The following is an 18,504-nucleotide window of genomic DNA, read 5'->3' on the forward strand; positions in this document are numbered from 1 at the left end:
CATCCACAACTTAAAACATCTTTCCCCATTGAAATGAATGGAAATGTTATTAATCCGTTCCATACTCCCCAGTAAACACATTTTTTTTGTAATGTTTGTTTTTCCCCCAACGAGAAATATCACTCTTTAATAGTGTACTGTAAAAAACATAGTGATAACATCAATAAATAGAATGAAAATAATTAAACAGTTTGTGCATGATAATTACCGATAGTTCATTGTGGCTCCTAATGGCATGCACAACCATGCATTTAGGGTTGTTTTGTAATGTTTGTTAGCATTAGGCTAAAAACGGGAAGAAAAAAAAAAATCTGTCTGCTATGTGGCTGCCTTAGTTTGTAAGTACAGTATATGTCGAATTCTTAGTTTTATGTTTAGCTTGAAAATTGAACTGGGAGTGGTGTCAAAGAGTTTGAAGCCTCTTTATATAAGAATTGTTTGCTTTCTGCCAAACTGCTGCAAAAAAATTGGCTGAACCACGGTTTGTATCAGGTCACTGGTTCCTCAAGGCGCCATTGTATTTTGAAAGGAGTGAAATGGCTAAAGTAGCTGAGAACAAAAATCTTGTGAGGGTTTGCGGTCCTGGGAGAAATCAGAACACAACGTTTGTCCATGCTGCACCAGTTGCATCTTGTAACTTTTTGGAGTGTGTTGCGGGCAGCACAGCGGATGGAGCAGGAGCACCCCCAGGGATTTTGGGGGCCCTTGAAATGTCCATGCTGAAAATGTGGAAATACTGTTTTCTTGGGCTTGTCAGCCCTTAGAATCATTGCCACATTTCTTTCTCCCACTTTTGACAGTCTGGTGGCTACCATGTCTGGATTACAGTCAGAGATTCTGTTTTCAAATCTCATTTTGAGCCTTTCTGTGTGGAGTTAGGATAAGTGCTAGAAAATGGCTGATTTGCTGTGTGACTTTTGTATTGTATCTGCCAAACTTTGCTCATCGATTTAAGCGAGCAGATGGATCGGGCAACAACCGGTAAAAATACATAATTAGATTTTTTTTTTTTCTATAAAACATAATTATTGTGTTGTCTGTGTTGATTTTGAGGAAATAATTTAGCACAAGTAAAGAGAGTTTCGAGATATTGATCAAGACAGTGTTCTCTGGGGTGATCTAATCTACAAGCTATGATTAGATGATTAGAGCAATGGATGAAAAACAGTTCATAAACAGTCACATATCATTATTCAAAACTAGACTTCAAAATGCAGTGATTATAATCAGAGAACATTCTTCTTCACCAACATGACACAATGAGGAGAGGCAGCCTCACATTCACGCTCCCAGACATGTTTTCACCTGCTAGTTCGTGTTTGGGTTGATTGAGAGAAACAAGACTCAACTGCAGATAGTCGTGGGAGGAAAGACCACATCACTCGCTGTCTGTCACCTCATAAAAAACACATTATTTATTATTATAGGCAGAGGGTGTCAAACCCTTGCCACTGGTATTTGAGGGATTTATTTGCACCACTCATAGGGAAAGTTATAGGACAGGCATGTTGCTTTTCTTTTTGTACAAAAAGATAGTGAGAAAGAAATTGAATTGTCTGACTCCTTATTTCCCCTCAGCAGACACATTTCACATTGGGAAAGCACTGCAAGAATATGTGTCAAATAAACAAGTGTCTCCTGAGGGGAAAACAACAACACATTTGTGGCTTAAATTCCCAAAGTCAATCTCTGTTAAACTTCATCCACACTTCAAAGAAACAACAGTTGAGAGTTTGTGTTTGATCAAGTTTAAGTCCCCCGTTAGTCAAGCCCCTCTGGTCAGTTTCTTTGATTGCCATTTCCTATCATTTCCCCCTTTGGGTGTGGCTGCAGTGTTAGCTTGAGGTGATTGCCTCTCCTCACAGTCACGTCACCAATCAACTTCATCATCATTATAATGATCATCACTATTCACGACAATGGAAGTGACACAGACACAAGACAGCAGACGTATGGACAGTGTTACCTGGAAGTTGACCCTGTGAAGAAATAAGTGTAAAGGAGGAGCAATGTAAAATGACACAGGACATAACGATGGCAAAAATATAAGTGACAAAGAGAAACACACATGAGACAAACTGAGAAATTAGGATTCAAGGTGATCAAGACAAGCTATGATGATGTCTACACATTTAAAAACTCATTCACTGCCAGTCATTATAGAAAATTTTTACATTTCCAATACTCACGTGATATTCCATTCAATAATTATATATAAACCGAATCTACCAAATAACAGAATAGACTCCCTACTTTTTGCCCCGTCTCGTTCTTTTATAATTGACAGCAGAAAAATGTAGGTTTGCCAAAATACAGCCATTTCTCCCATGGACTCTGAAACTGTGTTTATTTCCTATAAAATGGGGCTATGATGTCATCTACCGGTGGTTGGGCATCAGTAAAGTTGTTTCCAAGTTTGATATTTACAGTGGAGCATGCTCAGATTCGCCCCCATTTAGCACCGCTCTAAAAAATACAATTGACAAGTATACTTGTCAAAGGCAGTGAATGAGTTAAATATGTCACTAAAGCTGCTGTTGGGTGAAAGCTTTTTTTTTTGGTGAGGAATAGTGGCATTGTTTTGATTTGTGACATCCAGGGTGTACACTGGAAAAAAATCAATTGTTATCAAATTTGTGTTTTATTTGGAGATTTAAAAAAAAAAAAAAAAAAGTTTCCACCGGACAGCACTGACAGTTTTAGTTGTGTAAAAGGCACAGCAGGGTAGGTGGAATATCGCAGCAATAGCACAGTATCACTGTTGTTACTGTTTCCTATTGTTACACTATTCCACCTACCTTAACTGTGAGCCTTTGGGTGTAGCAATTCCGTATCCTTTGGAGTCCAGGTTCCCCCCGACTTTCATGGTGTCACAAGGCTTGCGCTGCTCCGTGTACTCGTTCATGGTGGACTCCAGGAGGAAGGCGTACTTCCCCTTGGATTTGCGCACCCTCGCCACACCTTCCGCAGTGGTTTTGGTGAATACGGTTGGCTCGGCAGACTTCATATATGACCACATCTTCTCATATACAGCGATTTTGGACCTCTGAGTAGAATAGGGGCAGGAAAACAGAGCAATAATCACGATGCGACCTTAGTAAGGATAAGCAGTACAGAGAAAGTTTCCAGCAAAATTGACATGTTAAATCAGTGTTGGGGCATTTGATCACTGTGATTGGCTGTTAGCTAGCAAATCAGCACACGGGGAAAGAAGAGGAAGTGATGGATGTGGATAAGCAGTAATGATGGAAAGCATGGACCATTTTTTTTTTTCTTCTCATTTTGCACATCGTCACCCTGCTGTACCCCTCCACATTTGAACATACAATGTCTGTTTGGACAGAAGATCACGAAGATGTGTTATGTTCTGGAATTTGATTCCAAAAACCTAGACACAAATAAGATTTTAACTCTTTATTCGCATAACATCAAGAGGCGTGGAACTAACTTGACTAGACCAGAAACAACAAGAATGTATCAAGAATCAAGAGACGCATAGGTAACTTGGGCTGTGGAGGTGCACCGAGGAACAGAAGAATAATCTGATGAAAAGCACACACTTATCTGTCAGGCTTATATAGACAGCGAATCGATCCGATTGGCTGTGGCTAGACATGTGGGTAACAGGACTGACATGGATTTCTCTGATTGGCTTCTGACCAGATAAAGAGATTAAAGATTCCTGACATCACATAGCTTCTGACTTCACATAGGTTCTTACCATTTGAAACTAGATGCCGGTTACATGCTGATTGCATCAGTTCAAAACAGACACTTGACCACACAGTTATGACCCTTGCCCCGAACAAAACACAGACAAAACACAGTCATGACAAGATGATTTCATCTCTTTGGTTCAAGAGCGACCGACATTGTATGATATTACTGTTGAAGGGTATGCCGATAAAGTTTTGAAAGCCAAACTATGGAATGATATGGGGGTGCGACTGGAAATAGCAGGTAGGATTTACTTTTATATACGATACTGTGCAAAAAGTCGGAGGGTTTTATTCATGTGGGAGGACATTGTGAGAGAAGTGAGAGCAAAAAGTAACCGGTATGCATTGTTTACGTTTTATATCCCGCCACCGTAAAGAGGTTTCCGGTTGCCTTGAGGAATGACTACCGCCGCCGATGGTATGGAGGGGAACTGGAGGGTGTGGTGTGTATTTACGTCATTTTTCTATGCGATGTGCCAGCGTCTGGGCCGACGCCACAGCGGGTAAGCGTCGGTCACATTTGGCTTTACATTCTTTATTATAATGAGGAGCAGATTTACAGAGAATTCAATGCCAACCAAAGCACCAGCTGTTTTATCTGATGGACAAAAATAGCTTTTTGTGTGACACGAAATCACCAGTATGACTCGTCATCAGCTGTTTGCAGTTGTTCACATGTAACTTTGTCATATTTCCAAGACTGTACTACCACTAACTATCATAATACTTTCTCTGTGCTATCGATACATATGTTCAGGGATAGACTAATTATCGTCCGGGCTGATTATCGGTGCTGATATTTGACATTTTGACAGATATCACAGGAGTCATGCTACAGAAGCATTGCATGTTCCCGTGATCGTGTAATTCTCAACGACGATGAGACGCCACTGAGACCTCCATTTGATGAGTTGTGTGTTTGTGTCTGCGGTTTGTGCGTGACGGACACCTATCCCATAATAATGTCACTCACATCCAAGAGCACCGGACGACCCGCTCCTCTTACCTTCCTTTCTCTCTTCTCTTTTTATGATTTTGTTTACCATCCAAAGTCCATGATAGACTCAACCTTCACGCTAACTTCTTAACACCCACACATCTTCTGCTGTCCTCATCTTCAAGTGGAGAACACCTTTACATTTGATCAACCAGCTCTTTGTTTGTTTATGTGTAAGTAATCTTTTGTTTATGACAAGGATTACTTTCCAGACTGTCTGGAAGTGACAACATCGGGGAAGTAGGTATGGTATTATTTGTAAATATCTTAGTTTCATGCATACACTTTATCACCAACAAACAATACCGTATTTGCATATGAGGTGCAGGTGTTATTTTTGTCCACTTATTGTCCCCATCCACACATTCTACACCATAATAACTATGACTGTGAATATGTGTATGCCGTTAGAGGTGGGTCTGCTCTGTTAAGTGACGTGGAAGTGAACGTTTTAGCCACTGGGGTGTACAGTGATGTTGTCAGTTGAGGCTTTTTGATTACGGTATTTTGTTAACGTTTGTTTAATAATCCGATTAAAGAGCACCACCAGCTGTTTCTATCCTCCCTCTATCAATAACACCTGAGTACAGTTTGATTTAACTTGCGGCTATATCAAGTTAGCAAGTTGAAGTTTTGCATTGATACCAGGGGGTGTGTTGTGACTCTAGGGAACTTTTTTTTTTGTACAGTACTAGAATAAAGTGTAATTGTACATCCACTACATTAGGTGGCAGTGGTGTTCTCATGGTTACAGACTGCGCAAGGAGTATTCATGCAGTGTCAAGCAGGGAGGCAAATAGGTCCTATTTTTATAGTCTTTGGTATGACCCGGCCCGGAAACTGAACCTACGACCTCCCAGTCTCAGGGCGGTTTAACATCATATTTCATGTTTATGGTGATAGATTACAGTGTTCCCAGAGACCATTTTGGTGTTCTTATCAGGGGAGACGGCCCAACAGATGACAATGTTAATTGTAATATAAATAAATAAATAAATAAATAAATAAATAAAACTCATTACTTCTAGTCTTTTAGAATTGTGAGGCAGACGTGCTCGCCACTCGTCCACACTGTTGCCTATTTAGCGGCGGCAGTTTATTTATTCAAAATCTTTAAGTGTTCAAAAGTAGCCACATATTTGATATCACTTTTGCATTGGATGTTATTACACAAGTACAAGTGATTATAATGTTGTGGCCTGCCGGTGCGTGCGTGAGGTTGAGGGAGCAATGATGACTGTGCAAATATACAGCAACACGGAGGGGGAAGATGTGCGACAATTTGATGCAGCTCTTTCCAGATTCTTGAACAATGAGTAAGGCGGTGAAGGAGGAAATGGATGCTGGAATTCACCTTCAAGCATCCGCACTTTGAAAAACACATTTAATTATACACCGACACACAAGTGCGCTCAGAGAGGATGAGACTTACACACACACTCACATGCATCCATAGGCATATGAATATGCTTGTGTGCGCTCATTCATACACACACATGTAGTCACACAAACAGACACACATAATTAATGGTGGTGGTGAATCCCCCTCAGCTGTGGGGGAGTAAATTGCTTTTTCACCCTCCACAGATTTCAGCCTGCTCGTTATGTTGATGATGCCAGAGCTGTTCACAGAAGCACAAACTGTCTGCTCTGATAGCCCCCACCTACCCTACAATCCAAGATGCCACCCAACACCCTTACTACAGCTCATATCTTTTTAAATCTCTGACTTGGTGTATAAACACACACAATGAGCACAAGACTCTTTGGAATACAACAGAGGATGACTACACGTGACACACATTTTAGTGTTCTCCCCTCCAGACTGCTGCTGCAAATGTTATTTTTACCAGCAAGTTGTGAATGAGCAAAGCCAAACTTGGGCTTCCCTCAGCCACTTCACTTCAGGCCGCCACTCTCTACCATACCCTGTCCACTCATATCATTACTCCACTAAGCGTATAATGTGCAAAGTGCTCTTTCCCACATTTGTGTGACTTTTGCCTGTGAAAAAACATACACTTCTCAATTTTCACGAAGTATGGGGCGTGCGCCAAGGAAAACAATTCTTGGAAATTGGTAATTGATCAGATTTTTGTGAAAAACATCCTCATAAAATATCACGAATGGCTGTTTCTCCTTCAGCAATTTGGCATGTGGCAACCGAAATAGTACACAGTAAATTTGACGCTATTTAGAGTAGGACCAAATAGACTCAGTTTTAGAGTAATATTTACACTTGGAAGAGAGTAAAATGAAGAATTTAAAATAAAAACAAGAGTCACTCAAGGGTTTTGAGGAACGAACTCACGACTTTCAGCTTGGGAGACAGCCGATCTACTAGGGGTGTTAAAAAAAATCGATTCGGCGATATATCGCGATACTACATCGCGCGATTCTCGAATCGATTCAATAATAGGCAAAAGCGATTTTTTTTATTTTTTTTATTTTTTATTTTTTATTTATTTTTTTTATTTTTTTAGGATTCACACCTTAAGCATGGAAGAATGTTATATGAACGGAACATTAAGCCTTAATATTTTATTTTAATGCTGTTTAAACATGAAACAGATTACAACCTCTATAAGACTGAAATTTCAGATAAATAAATAATACATTTTCATATAAATCTTACACTCTACAAGCTTACTGATTAGTATTTTCTAAATTTGAATGAAAAAAAATCGCAACAATCGACTTATAAATTCGTATCGGGATTAATCGGTATCGAATCGAATCGTGACCTGTGAATCGTGATACGAATCGAATCGTCAGGTACGAGGCAATTCACACCCCTACGATCTACCCATGTCTCGTGTCACTTGTGTTAGCTGGAATCTTCCTAAGTCCAAGACCAAAAACACTGAACACCAAAATTGATGTTTTTGCTCTCCTCTTGGAGATAAGCAAACAGTAGGAGGGTCATAGCACAGGTGGTAGTGTGGCAGTCTCCCAAGCTGAAGCTCCCGAGTTTGTTCCTCAACCCTTGAGTGACTTCTATTTATTTATTTTTTTCAATTCTTTATTTTACTTTCTTCCAAGTGTAAATATTAGTCTACTTTAAAACTGAGTCTGAGTGCAGTACTGGTGTGAACATTATGTATCATATCATACACAGTAACTATTCAAATTTAATACCAGGCTCTTTTTAGTCACTTATTAATTTTCAAAAGCTTATCTCCTGCCTCACTTGTTCCCAACGTAAGGTTTGTTAATATTTTTCAGCTGTCTCAGCATTGTTTCCTGTTCCTCTTCTCCTGCCTACGATCATTTGCACTCATTAGAAAATTGACTAACAAAAGCATAATAGAGAGAAGTATTTTTCAAATAGGATCTAAAAAAAATGGTCTTTTAAATGAAGAAGTTTGGTAGATCCTTGAGATATAAATATTGGCGCAGTTTCACCAATTAAGTGTACATTACGTCTATAAATATGCTAAGTACAGATTGTCTAGAGTAAAAATATGCTTTTGATAAGATTTGCATTTGGTTCACATGCATTTGATTGTGATATCGTATGAAAGGTGTTTTTTGCAGCCTCGGGTGTTTTTTTTGCAGCTCTCTCTGTTGCCGTCTGTCAATGTGAAGACACGCTCCTCTTTTTACTTCACTACACTGCTGACTTCCTTGTGTGCTTGCTTCCTGTGTCTGTTATGCAACTCAAGAGAAATAGTTATTCTTGGTGTTGTCAGCCTCATCTTTGTCAGTGAATCAGCTCCATCCATCCCTTGTGTTCTACCAATTGTGTCTGAGCTGGATTGATAATTCTTCGATGCTTAGCTACCACAATCAGAATGAATCGTATAGTTTCCTTCTGTTCGCGCCTCCTGCGTGTGCCAGTTTCAGAAAATAAATGTTTTTCATTCTCTGGGCAGCTCTCTTGGTACTTTCTTGCAGTTCCCTCCACAATTTGAGGCATGCATGGTTTTATAGATAAGACCAGTAGTAAATTAGGTCACAGCGGTTTGTCGATCCACAGAAAGAAGCAAACAGTGCCGTTAACACTTTTGCAACAATTTAGCTCTAAGCTAGGCACACTTTAGTGCCACTTCGATTTATTTTTATTTTTTTTCATTTCCCGCTGAAATTTCTGGATATGGCCATCGATTTATTCTTCACCACCCACCTGGAGTGGAATAAATCAGTTTACACGCTCATTTGTCATCGTCCTGCCTAAAGTCAGGGCTGAATTCTTCTGCTTGGCTTTGTGTATAGCACTGCAAAGTCTGAAAGCAGCTTTCTATACCATTGCTACTGCTGTTGCTTTCTCCAATGCTGCTGTTGAATACTGTGTTTTAAATAAAATCTTTGTGTGCATCATCACATAGCTTAGTTTCTTTCGGTAATACCTATTTGTACTTTTCCATCTGTTAAGGCCCCCCAAATGAATTTGGTGAACTCAAGACAACACACTTGAAGTTTCCAAAATGGCGTGTTTTGCAAATGTAAACGATTAAGGGCATTAAGGCCATACCCTGAAGAACTCCTTAGTAGAACCTGAGTCCAGCGTCCCGTAGGCTATCTCTGTCTGTTTGGCCAAGTCTTCCGCACTCTCAATGGGGGAAACCATCCTCTCCACTGTCAGGAAGGCAGCGAGGTTGGCTGTGTAAGACGAGATGATGATAAGGGTAAAGAACCACCACACACCTCCCACAATACGTCCAGACAGAGACCTGGAGAGAAGACAGATGGAGGTGGAGGAGAGAGAGAGAGAGGAAGTGTGGCGCAAAGGAAATGAGTGGGAAGGGTGAGGAAGAGGAGGACGTGCGCAACAGAAGGAAGAGATCAGGAAGGGGATTTGAGATGGATGTTTACAGGCAGACGATGGACCAAGGAAATGTGAAGGTTAAAGGGATAAAAAAAACAAAAAACAAAAAACATGAGGAAAAGAGCGATGGGGATTAGCAGAGGAGAAAAACAGACAGGCTTAATTATTACTTTATTTTGCAAAACATTTTCACCAACTCTGGGCACAGCATTATTGTCAAGTAAACCTCTTTCATCTCCAGAACCAGTTCAGTACGTGCAATAACAAAGACTTCATGCAACTGATTGTCATCTCAGCCCCCTTCTAACCCACACACCCTCTCTTTTCTCTTCCGCCATGTTTACTCTCTCTATCTCGCAATTGAGAGCAAGCACATTCGCGTAAGTGGCAATTCTCTCTTTGTTTGCATGAAATTGTTTTTGCCACGTAAGGGGGGAGAAGGAGGAGTGAACACTGAACAAACTGAAGTTCTTTTCATTTAAAGGCCTTGGAATTGTGTGCATGAAACGCCTCCGTAAAAATTGCACCCTTTACAAGCTGTTTATGCTCTGTGTATTTGTCGACATGGAATGGAAGGACAAAACAAGGAGACGTGCGCCACTGATTTCATCACTTATTTGGAAGTTTTGCCTGCTTACATCATTTTTACATTTCCAAAAAACTCATTTAAATCGAATAATTTTTTTTTGTACAGCATTTCATCCACTTTATTTAGTAAGAATAAGCAAAAAACACTTTTATATGTATGAAAATGAACTGGAGCCCAGTATTTTTTTTTCTTTTCTAATCGTTGCGAGAGCAGTTGGAACAGATGCTAAGGTCAACTAAATTGCTAAGTTGGCAACACTGACTATGCTTTTGTAAACCACTGTAGCTCATCTCTCTGTGCAACCTTGTAGCACATCAGCAGAGATGTGCTTTGAGCTACAGAAGCTGTTCAACAGACACACTTACATGACACATCCATACCGTCTCTGTCAGCCGTTGAATAAACCTTCATGAACAAGTCTTTAGTTGTTTGATTGATTTGAAGCTCTGACAAGCTTCCAAAGATGATTCAGCCAGCACAGATATGCAGACATGTTTTTACTTCTCAAATCCTCCAAAGACGAGAAAAATGTTACATTATAAAAATCGGAGGCAGCCAGAAGGGGTCAACGCTTCGGGTCACATCTGAAATGGATGATTACAACTGACAATCTTAACACTTAAAATGTGTCTCGATCTTGGAACGTGTACAATAAAAATGTTCTTTAGGAAATAGATAAATGACTTGTCGAGCAAGGAATGCATTGCCCTTGACTTGTTTGTGTGTGCTGCCACAGAGGAGGAAGAAGATGAAAAAAGAGGTGCTTATTAAACAGCATTTGGCCTTGCACCAAGTTAGAGATGATGTTTACCTCCCGGAGGTCGACGGAGTGTGCTTCATTCAGATAAGGCTGAGACGGAGAGAACACTTGCATGTGTGTGACCGAATGTGTGTGTATGTTTCCATGGCTGTGTGAGTCCTTGATTCCTCATGTGACATGTTTGAACGCATTTATCTGACGCCGTGAATGTGCGTGTTGGTATGCAACAGGCAACTTCTTCTACGGCAGGTCATGTATCATTTATGATAGGCAACAGATTGCCTTCCCAATCGTTCGGAAAGATTAATAGCACACCGTTTCTTTCGCACCCCCGATTCTCGCACACGTTTTCCTGCACATGACAATTTTTGGAGGAATGTTGTTTTTTTTGCATGCAACACAACAGTATTTTCTCTCACAGTGCGGAACCAAACAATTTAAATGCATGGCCATATGATCTCTTCCATTCTGTCTTTACCATTTGTCAATATTATTTTCCAACAAGTCACCAGTGGTGAATTATTTTCTGTATATAAATGCATTTCTAAACATATCCTAAAGGGCTTCCAGGGTCAAAAATTTGTTTTCCAAAATTTCAAAAAACTCACTTGTGTTTTAAAGTGACAGTGTGTAGAATTTAGTTCCATCTAGTGTTGAACTAATAGAATGCAACAACGTAGCGCACTATGGTGTCTCAGAGACACCACACTTCACAAGACTAGCTCGCAAAATTCGGGCATCAGTCGCAGAAAGATGGTGGCAAAACATGTCAGCCTCCTGTAAGTCATGGCACAACCTATGTAATGTAATTAGTGATTACTAAACCTATGATTATTTAAAAAAAAATGTACACAGTAGGTTTTTAAAAGGAATGTACATTAAAAAAATCAAAAGCAACTTTTAGACACTGTCCTTTCAAACAGAAACAAAAGGTGCAGAGTTCCCAGCTTCAGCAGTATCTCTTACAAAGTTAACTGAAAATTTAAATAAATGGTTTTAAATTGATCTCTTATTAACTTAACTAACTATTAACCGTTAGATATTTTTTTAAAGGCTGATGCCAATATTTGTCAAAATAGCACACTTATTGACTACATTTGTGCATTTGGGTGATAGCAACTCTCCATGCATTGTTCTTTCTTTCTTTCTTTCTTTCTTTCTTTCTTTCTTTCTTTCTTTCTTTCTTTCTTTCTTTCTTTCTTTCTTTCTTTCTTTCTTTCTTTCTTATTTATAATGGTCATCATGTCTGATCACGAGATCAGAATCAGGGCAACTGTGTAATTTATGGGTGAGGTAAAAAAAAAAAAAATATCTAAAAAAAAATGTTTTTGTAGCTCACAATTTAAACACCAAAGTACGGGACTTAAGGAACAACAACATTGCCAAATGGAACAGAAAAGAATTCGTATTATATTACACAATGTTTTGAGTTCTTGTGGTGGTGAAAAAGATATCCACAGATGCTGTGATTTCCCCCAAAAAGATTATTTTTATTTTTTTAATTCCAGCTGCAATTTATTAAGACCACTTGTACATAACCTATTTATGCATAAATAAATCCAAAAAAATGAGACCGCACATGACGTCGCTTTACAGGGTGAGTCGATTGACAAAAGATAAGCAGAGTTATGGCAGTGAGTTGCGTTACTGACCAAAACGTTGGCGCTGGATTGCTTCTCGACAGCACACAGTAACAAAATTACCCAAACAACAGTTAAAACTATCTCCATTGTTACACAGAGAGGAAACAGTTGAAGTAAACTGAACATAATATATAGCAGATGGGGAACCTTCAGGTAACATTAGTTGCAGTGGCTTGATGTAATTAGAGGATTGCGTAAACATGAAGTTGGCGTCTCGGGACGGTGATCATATCTGCACTTTAGAAGTGGTTTAATTTGGAAAGCGACAGTATTGCAACGACTTGTAATGTGCATAAATTGTTTTGCATGGAACAGGGAGAGCTGTTTACTATAATAAACACAACCCTGAAATGAGATTTTATGTTTTTTTTTTTTTTTACTAAATATGAAGTTAAGTACACTGCGAATGGGCTCTGTGCACATTAAACTCCTGCAGTGACAAAATGCAGCTCTGTCTTTTCCAGTTTGGAAAAATTGTGTTATTCTACAAGCAGTGTTTACAGTACTTGCCCAAACTACCCACCACAGACGGACATCGTCTTTGTAAAACTCTTTGATCAACAGATAAGTCAATATTCTTTCTATATTTTTGTGGTTACGTTAGCTATAAGTTATCAATATGCCAAAGAGAAATTTGTCATATCGTCACCCTCATAAAATAATTGTATTAGTCTTTTTTTTTTTTTGCAAAAATTATTATTTTTGCCTAAATCATCTCCTGATGATGCAAATATTTCATTTTTTTTTTGTTTCCTGGGGAAAAGAAGATTTCTATGTGTATTTGAGGTTTTTTTCCTTTCTTTTCTTTTTTTTTCTTCCCATAATCTGTTTTTTGCACGACTATAGTGCCTAATAAAGTCAAACACATTTGGGAAGTACAGGCAATCTGCTTTGGGTCCTTAAAGATGCGTGAAAAAAACTCACATTGTAATTGTAGGGCTTCTCAATGGTATATTTCCCCAATCTTACCTCACCAGAAATTAATTTTGTCATGGGACCCAGCTTTTTTTTATTTTATGGAAATTTTAATTGAATGTGTTTATACACTGCAGTGTCCAAGAAAGCAAGTTCCAGGACAGAGCGATACACAAAATCAATCACGAGTGAGTTAAATATTGCTGGGAAATATGCGGTTGCTTAATTAAAACATTCTTGGATTCGGATGATGATGATGTGCACATTGGAGCACAAAGGTTCATGGTATTGTTTGTTACTGCAATTATGAATTTCTGTTCTATTAATTTGTGGTCTGCTCATTACCAATCTTATTTTTGAAACTAGACTAAGTGCAATTTCTGGATAAATTGTGTGGGAATCCTGAAAGCTGAATGCTAATAGCTGAATGCTAATATTTGAATGCATGTGGAATGCTTATGAAGTAAATTGAGAGATAAATTATGAAATGTTGACCTCCTGGTTACTGGACAATGCACTTTACCAACTGTGCCAACGATCAGTATCAAACACCTGGCAATGATGATAAGTCATGTGTATGGAAGTGGGCGTGGAACGTGACACTTAGAAATAGTTTAATGTCTATCCCATTGAAAATGAATGGGGAAAAGTTGATATTTAACGTTAAATTGTGCGAATACTGTAGGTAATGTACCCCTGGAGGCGTGAATTTTTGAAGCAAGTTGAAATTTGAACAGTGTAAATCAGAAGTATTATGTGGGAGTGTTTACATGGCAAAAAAGTGTGAAGAATAAAAATCACAATAACATATGTGGGAATGCTTCAGATTCAGATTAAAAAGGCAAAAATCGGCCATGTTTTTTCGGGTGTGTAATTTTTTATTTATTTATTCATTTTATTTTTACATATTAAGATAATACAACATAAGATAATGATGTGCAAACATCATCACCCCCCCAAAAAAAATCTGCAAAAAACAGCTGATTTTTGCAGATTGTTCTTTCTTGTGAAGTGAAACAAATACTAAAGGACAAAGTATTGTAAAACAGTGTCATCAAACAATCTGCCTATAACTCATATCTTTATTTTTGCAACCAGGGGACCAAAAAATCCTTTATTGTATTCATTTTCTATATATATATTTTTTTAAATTAATGGACTGATAATTTGGTTATCAGAATTTTATTCTGCCTAATATCAGAATATTCATCAGCCTAAAAAGATCAAAACTGTTCGGGCTTTAACGGTCACTAAATTCTCCACAATAACAAATAAGGCTTCTAACCATCTCATAAATGTCTTACCAAGCAGACGGTGAAGTTACACAAAAACTATTATTAGTGCATTGCAGTGACAGTACAAGTGGATTTTAATTGGTGACCTTGTGACCAATCTGAGTTGGTAAGCTCCAGTGCACCACTCTAGTTGGTTAGTCATTCCATTAGATGGATCTGTTACATTCATTAAGTATTCAGGCCACCCGGGGCCATTTACTCAATACATTACGCACACATCGAACTGAAGATGCACCCGCAGCCAACAGCAGGCGTCGACGAGAGCTGTAATTTCAGACGTTTATTGACAAAGACATTAAATTCCTCTGAGATGTTTTCTTCTGATCGGTTTACTTCACTCTGCTGCACTCCTTCTCGACCCTCCTCCTCATCCTGCATCACTTTCCCGCCTTTTATGCTAACAATTGCAGCCCCTCCACCTAGCTGCCCATCATCGTTTTCGCTGCATTGACCTTGCCAATCAGTGACATTAACGCTCCTCCACGTCCCGACCTAAAGATGACAGGCGGGTGGTGTAAACGTCTTCTCAAGGTCACGCTGACAATGGGGGCCATTGTGTGTTAATGCTTTCATGTATCCTGCCACTCACCGCTGTGCAGATAGACACAAAAGGCGCAGGAGTGTGTGATGTGCCACCACACAGACACTTCTTGTCATGAAAAGTTAATTAATTAAGTTGAGGATTAGACAACGGATCAGCATGAGCAGCCTTGAAAAGGTCCGACGAGGGAAGATAAGGAAAATCCTATGGAGAGATTGGATGCGATGGAATGTAAAATTGGAAAGGAGAGATGGTTCCCAAAGATAGATAAATATAGACGGTGCAGGCTGTAGAGTGAGAGTAAAAGACCTGAATAGAAGTGAGTGTAATACTCAGACTGCAGAGATGACTGCAGCAGCAGGGAGCGAGGGGACGCAAGCCGCATACCAATCATGGCAACTCGATACACAACACACACTGACTTGCGCGCACGCACGCGCACACAGACATATTCAAACAGCATGTGTCATATATTGTCTCCCCAAAGATGCTCATGAAGGTTACAAGAAAGAAAAGTGCTGTATTAGAGAATACACAACAGAAGGTCAGGAAATAGTTGAGCGAGCACAAGCATTTTATTAAATAAGGATTAGCTAAGATGTTTGCATTCAAGCAATGAAAAACTTTTACTTGTGAGGTCTTTTACCTTACATTATTTCCACCTTCACCATAAATGTCAGCCTGAATATGCTGATCTACACCGGCATGCCGGATAAGTGTCACAATGATGACGGGGAGGATAAAACCTGAGAAAATATGAGCAGCTCATGGTCATGGCAGATGTTCCAAACTTGGGGAAAAAAAGTTCTTATTCTGTGTTCTCCTTCTGACCTCCTTGTACATTATCTTGACAGCGGATGCTGTGTGGTGGTGGTGGTGGCGAAGCACAATAGGTTGTTATCATGGAATGGATGCAACTACTTGTTGTTACCCCTGCCAAAGAGGTCATGTAAGGTCATGTTTGTTTGTGTTTGGGCATGCATTTGCAGAATTGTACAAATACTGACAACAGGTTTCAAAATTTTATGGAGTGGTCAAGGCTTCAGGTTGAAAACATCGCATGCAATTGCTCAAATTTGTACTGACTATTACCGTATTTTCCGCACTATAAGGCACACCTGAAAGCCTTAATTTTTTTCAAAAGCTGACCATGCGCCTTATAATCCAGTGCGCCTTATATATGGATCGTTATTGAGCCGCAACAGGTCTCGCTATTGGTGACCCTCACGATCGGTGATGCGCATGCGCAGAAGATCCCGCCATCTTGGATCGCTAGCTAATACTAATACTTTACCTCAGAGAAAATAATAAAACAGCTGTTTATTCATTTTGGGAGTGAATGGAGTTGTCAGAAAGCTGGTTTGTAATCTATTAATAAAGTTTGACTGACCTATCTGACTGTTTTGTTGACATTCGCTTTAGCGCAACACCATCTAATGAATGCATAACGTAACCCCACCCTCTACTATAGCGCCTTATATATGAAAAAAGTTTTAAAATATGTCATTCATTGAAGGTGCGCCTTATAATGCGACTTATATATGGAAAAAGTTTGCAAATATGTCATACATTGAAGGTGCGCCTTATAATGAGGTGCGCCTTATAGTGCGGAAAATACGGTACTTGACTTTTTATTTTTTAGTTTTTTATTTTACCATACATATAGTTTCATTCTGAGAAAATTAGGTAGTAGGGATGGGTGAGTAGTGATACCAGGTATCAGTATCGGTTTGATACCCGGCATTATGTCGAGGTATCTGCACACTGGTATCGGCCATCCTCTTGTGGCTGTTTTACGATCAGGGACTAGAAATTCAAAATTAGAATAGAGAATTGCCATTCGTCTCGTGAAATTTTAAAGACAAATGCTGGGATGTATGATGATGATGTCATTGTTTTGTAGGGGAAAAGTATTATGTATCAAAATAGTTGTGTCCGTACTTGGTATCAGTATGGATGACTAATTAAGAGTAAGAGTTGAGTATTCGTAGTGGTATCGGTCTGAACAATAGGGGCATTGCACATAACTAAGTAATTATATATGTAGTCTTGTTTTTGGGGGCAGAACAAAAGAGTAAATTGACTCAATGCGCAGTCAGTCTGCCCTCTTAATGAGGAAGTTCATCAAAGACAGTCGAGCACCCTAAGCCGTTGCACTGCTCCTGTCGCCTAGCAACCACGAAAGCTAGTGGGCAGTCCTGAGTCGTGACATGCTTGACTTGCAAGTAATATTTTTCAAGGTCAGATGTTTATAAACTTTCATGAAAACTTGCAGACTTAACTGCATCTATTTTTTTTTTTTTATATATAATCTTGGAAACTCAGGCGTTCTCAATACTGGAGCCAGGCGGCTTTTTCTACAGACCCAGGATGATTATTAGATCATTTTAACGAAAGCTTAAAAATAAACAGCGGAACTTTGGGCTTGCGCAGCTTTCTGGCAGCTATTTGAATACTCAGACTAATTGTGTGCATTGTAACACCACCCACGTGACAAAACTCACCCAATCAATTCTACTCATAACAGCTTTCGAGAGTGGGTGTGTGTGAGGCAGGCGAGCGGTGAGGAGAGAGACAAAGGAAGAAGAAAGTTCAGGATAAACAGTCGTTTTTTTTTTTTTTTTTACAGCAGATGAAAATTGTTAATGCTTTAACATTAGATTGTTTATAGCTTATAGTTGCACATGTAGAATGCTGGCCATATTTAAAGCAAGCATTTTAGAATGTATTCGTCTTTTGAGATCGGTGTGATCAACACAAAGTAATGTTGGAATACAAAATACGTATGTCTTTTATTTTGTTTGACAGTTGGTGATGACATGTAAATGATGATACAATTTCTCACGATTCTTGTTCTGGATTTCATCTTAAAACAATGTCCTGAAATAAACCTCTTCAACTTTGAATTGAATAACTTATGGGTGGGTGATGTAGTCTTAACATATTATAAAATATTGTTCACAAATATCCTATTATGAATTTAAAAGCCAAGCAAGAAACATGACATTATTCAAAACAAGTTTTGCTGTTTGGTTGTTCCCCTCTCCTGGGATTTGTGGTATTTCTCCTGATACCAAACAAGCTTTGAAACAGTTTTTTTTTTCCTCACCACCAATTTTCAAACCCCAAGGTTTTACTTGCATCAACTGCTGCAAAAACAATAGAAATAAATATTTCCTATTTACAGATAATATGAAAACAACTTCATCCTTTTGGCAGAAAAAGTCAACATGTAACCACATACATACACAAATAGTCCTATTAAATTAACATTTTG

The 18,504-nt window shown here is 38.9% G+C and overlaps 1 protein-coding gene and 2 long non-coding RNA genes across 10 annotated transcripts in view; 2 read left to right on the plus strand and 1 right to left on the minus strand.

The window, feature by feature from the left end:
- Positions 1 to 18,504, plus strand: part of LOC144033753 (uncharacterized) — a 55,515-nt gene that overhangs the window by 16,607 nt on the left and 20,404 nt on the right. The window contains exon 4 of one of the 3 annotated variants that reach the window (XR_013288057.1): positions 6,304 to 8,441. The exons of the other annotated variants lie outside the window; for them this stretch is intronic. This is a non-coding gene — a long non-coding RNA (uncharacterized LOC144033753). Of the gene's footprint in view, positions 1 to 6,303; positions 8,442 to 18,504 lie in introns of those variants that run through there. 3 annotated transcript variants of the gene reach the window in all.
- The window catches only part of gria4a (glutamate receptor, ionotropic, AMPA 4a), a 124,518-nt gene that overhangs the window by 10,827 nt on the left and 95,187 nt on the right, over positions 1 to 18,504 (minus strand). For 5 of the 6 annotated variants that reach the window (XM_077542059.1, XM_077542058.1, XM_077542063.1 and 2 more), the window contains exons 14-15: positions 9,191 to 9,389; positions 2,799 to 3,046 (exon numbers count right to left, since the gene is read on the minus strand). In XM_077542059.1, the coding sequence (XP_077398185.1) occupies positions 2,799 to 3,046; positions 9,191 to 9,389 (447 nt within the window). Of the gene's footprint in view, positions 1 to 2,798; positions 3,047 to 9,190; positions 9,390 to 18,504 lie in introns of those variants that run through there. The other variant, XR_013288056.1, reaches the window with a different exon arrangement.
- LOC144033754 (uncharacterized) lies at positions 3,781 to 5,922 on the plus strand. The gene is made up of 3 exons (XR_013288060.1): positions 3,781 to 3,960; positions 4,097 to 4,222; positions 4,535 to 5,922. It is a non-coding gene; the product is annotated as an uncharacterized LOC144033754 (long non-coding RNA).

The sequence above is a fragment of the Festucalex cinctus genome, chromosome 13, assembly GCF_051991245.1.
Source record: "Festucalex cinctus isolate MCC-2025b chromosome 13, RoL_Fcin_1.0, whole genome shotgun sequence".
Classification (NCBI taxonomy): Eukaryota; Metazoa; Chordata; class Actinopteri; order Syngnathiformes; family Syngnathidae; genus Festucalex; species Festucalex cinctus.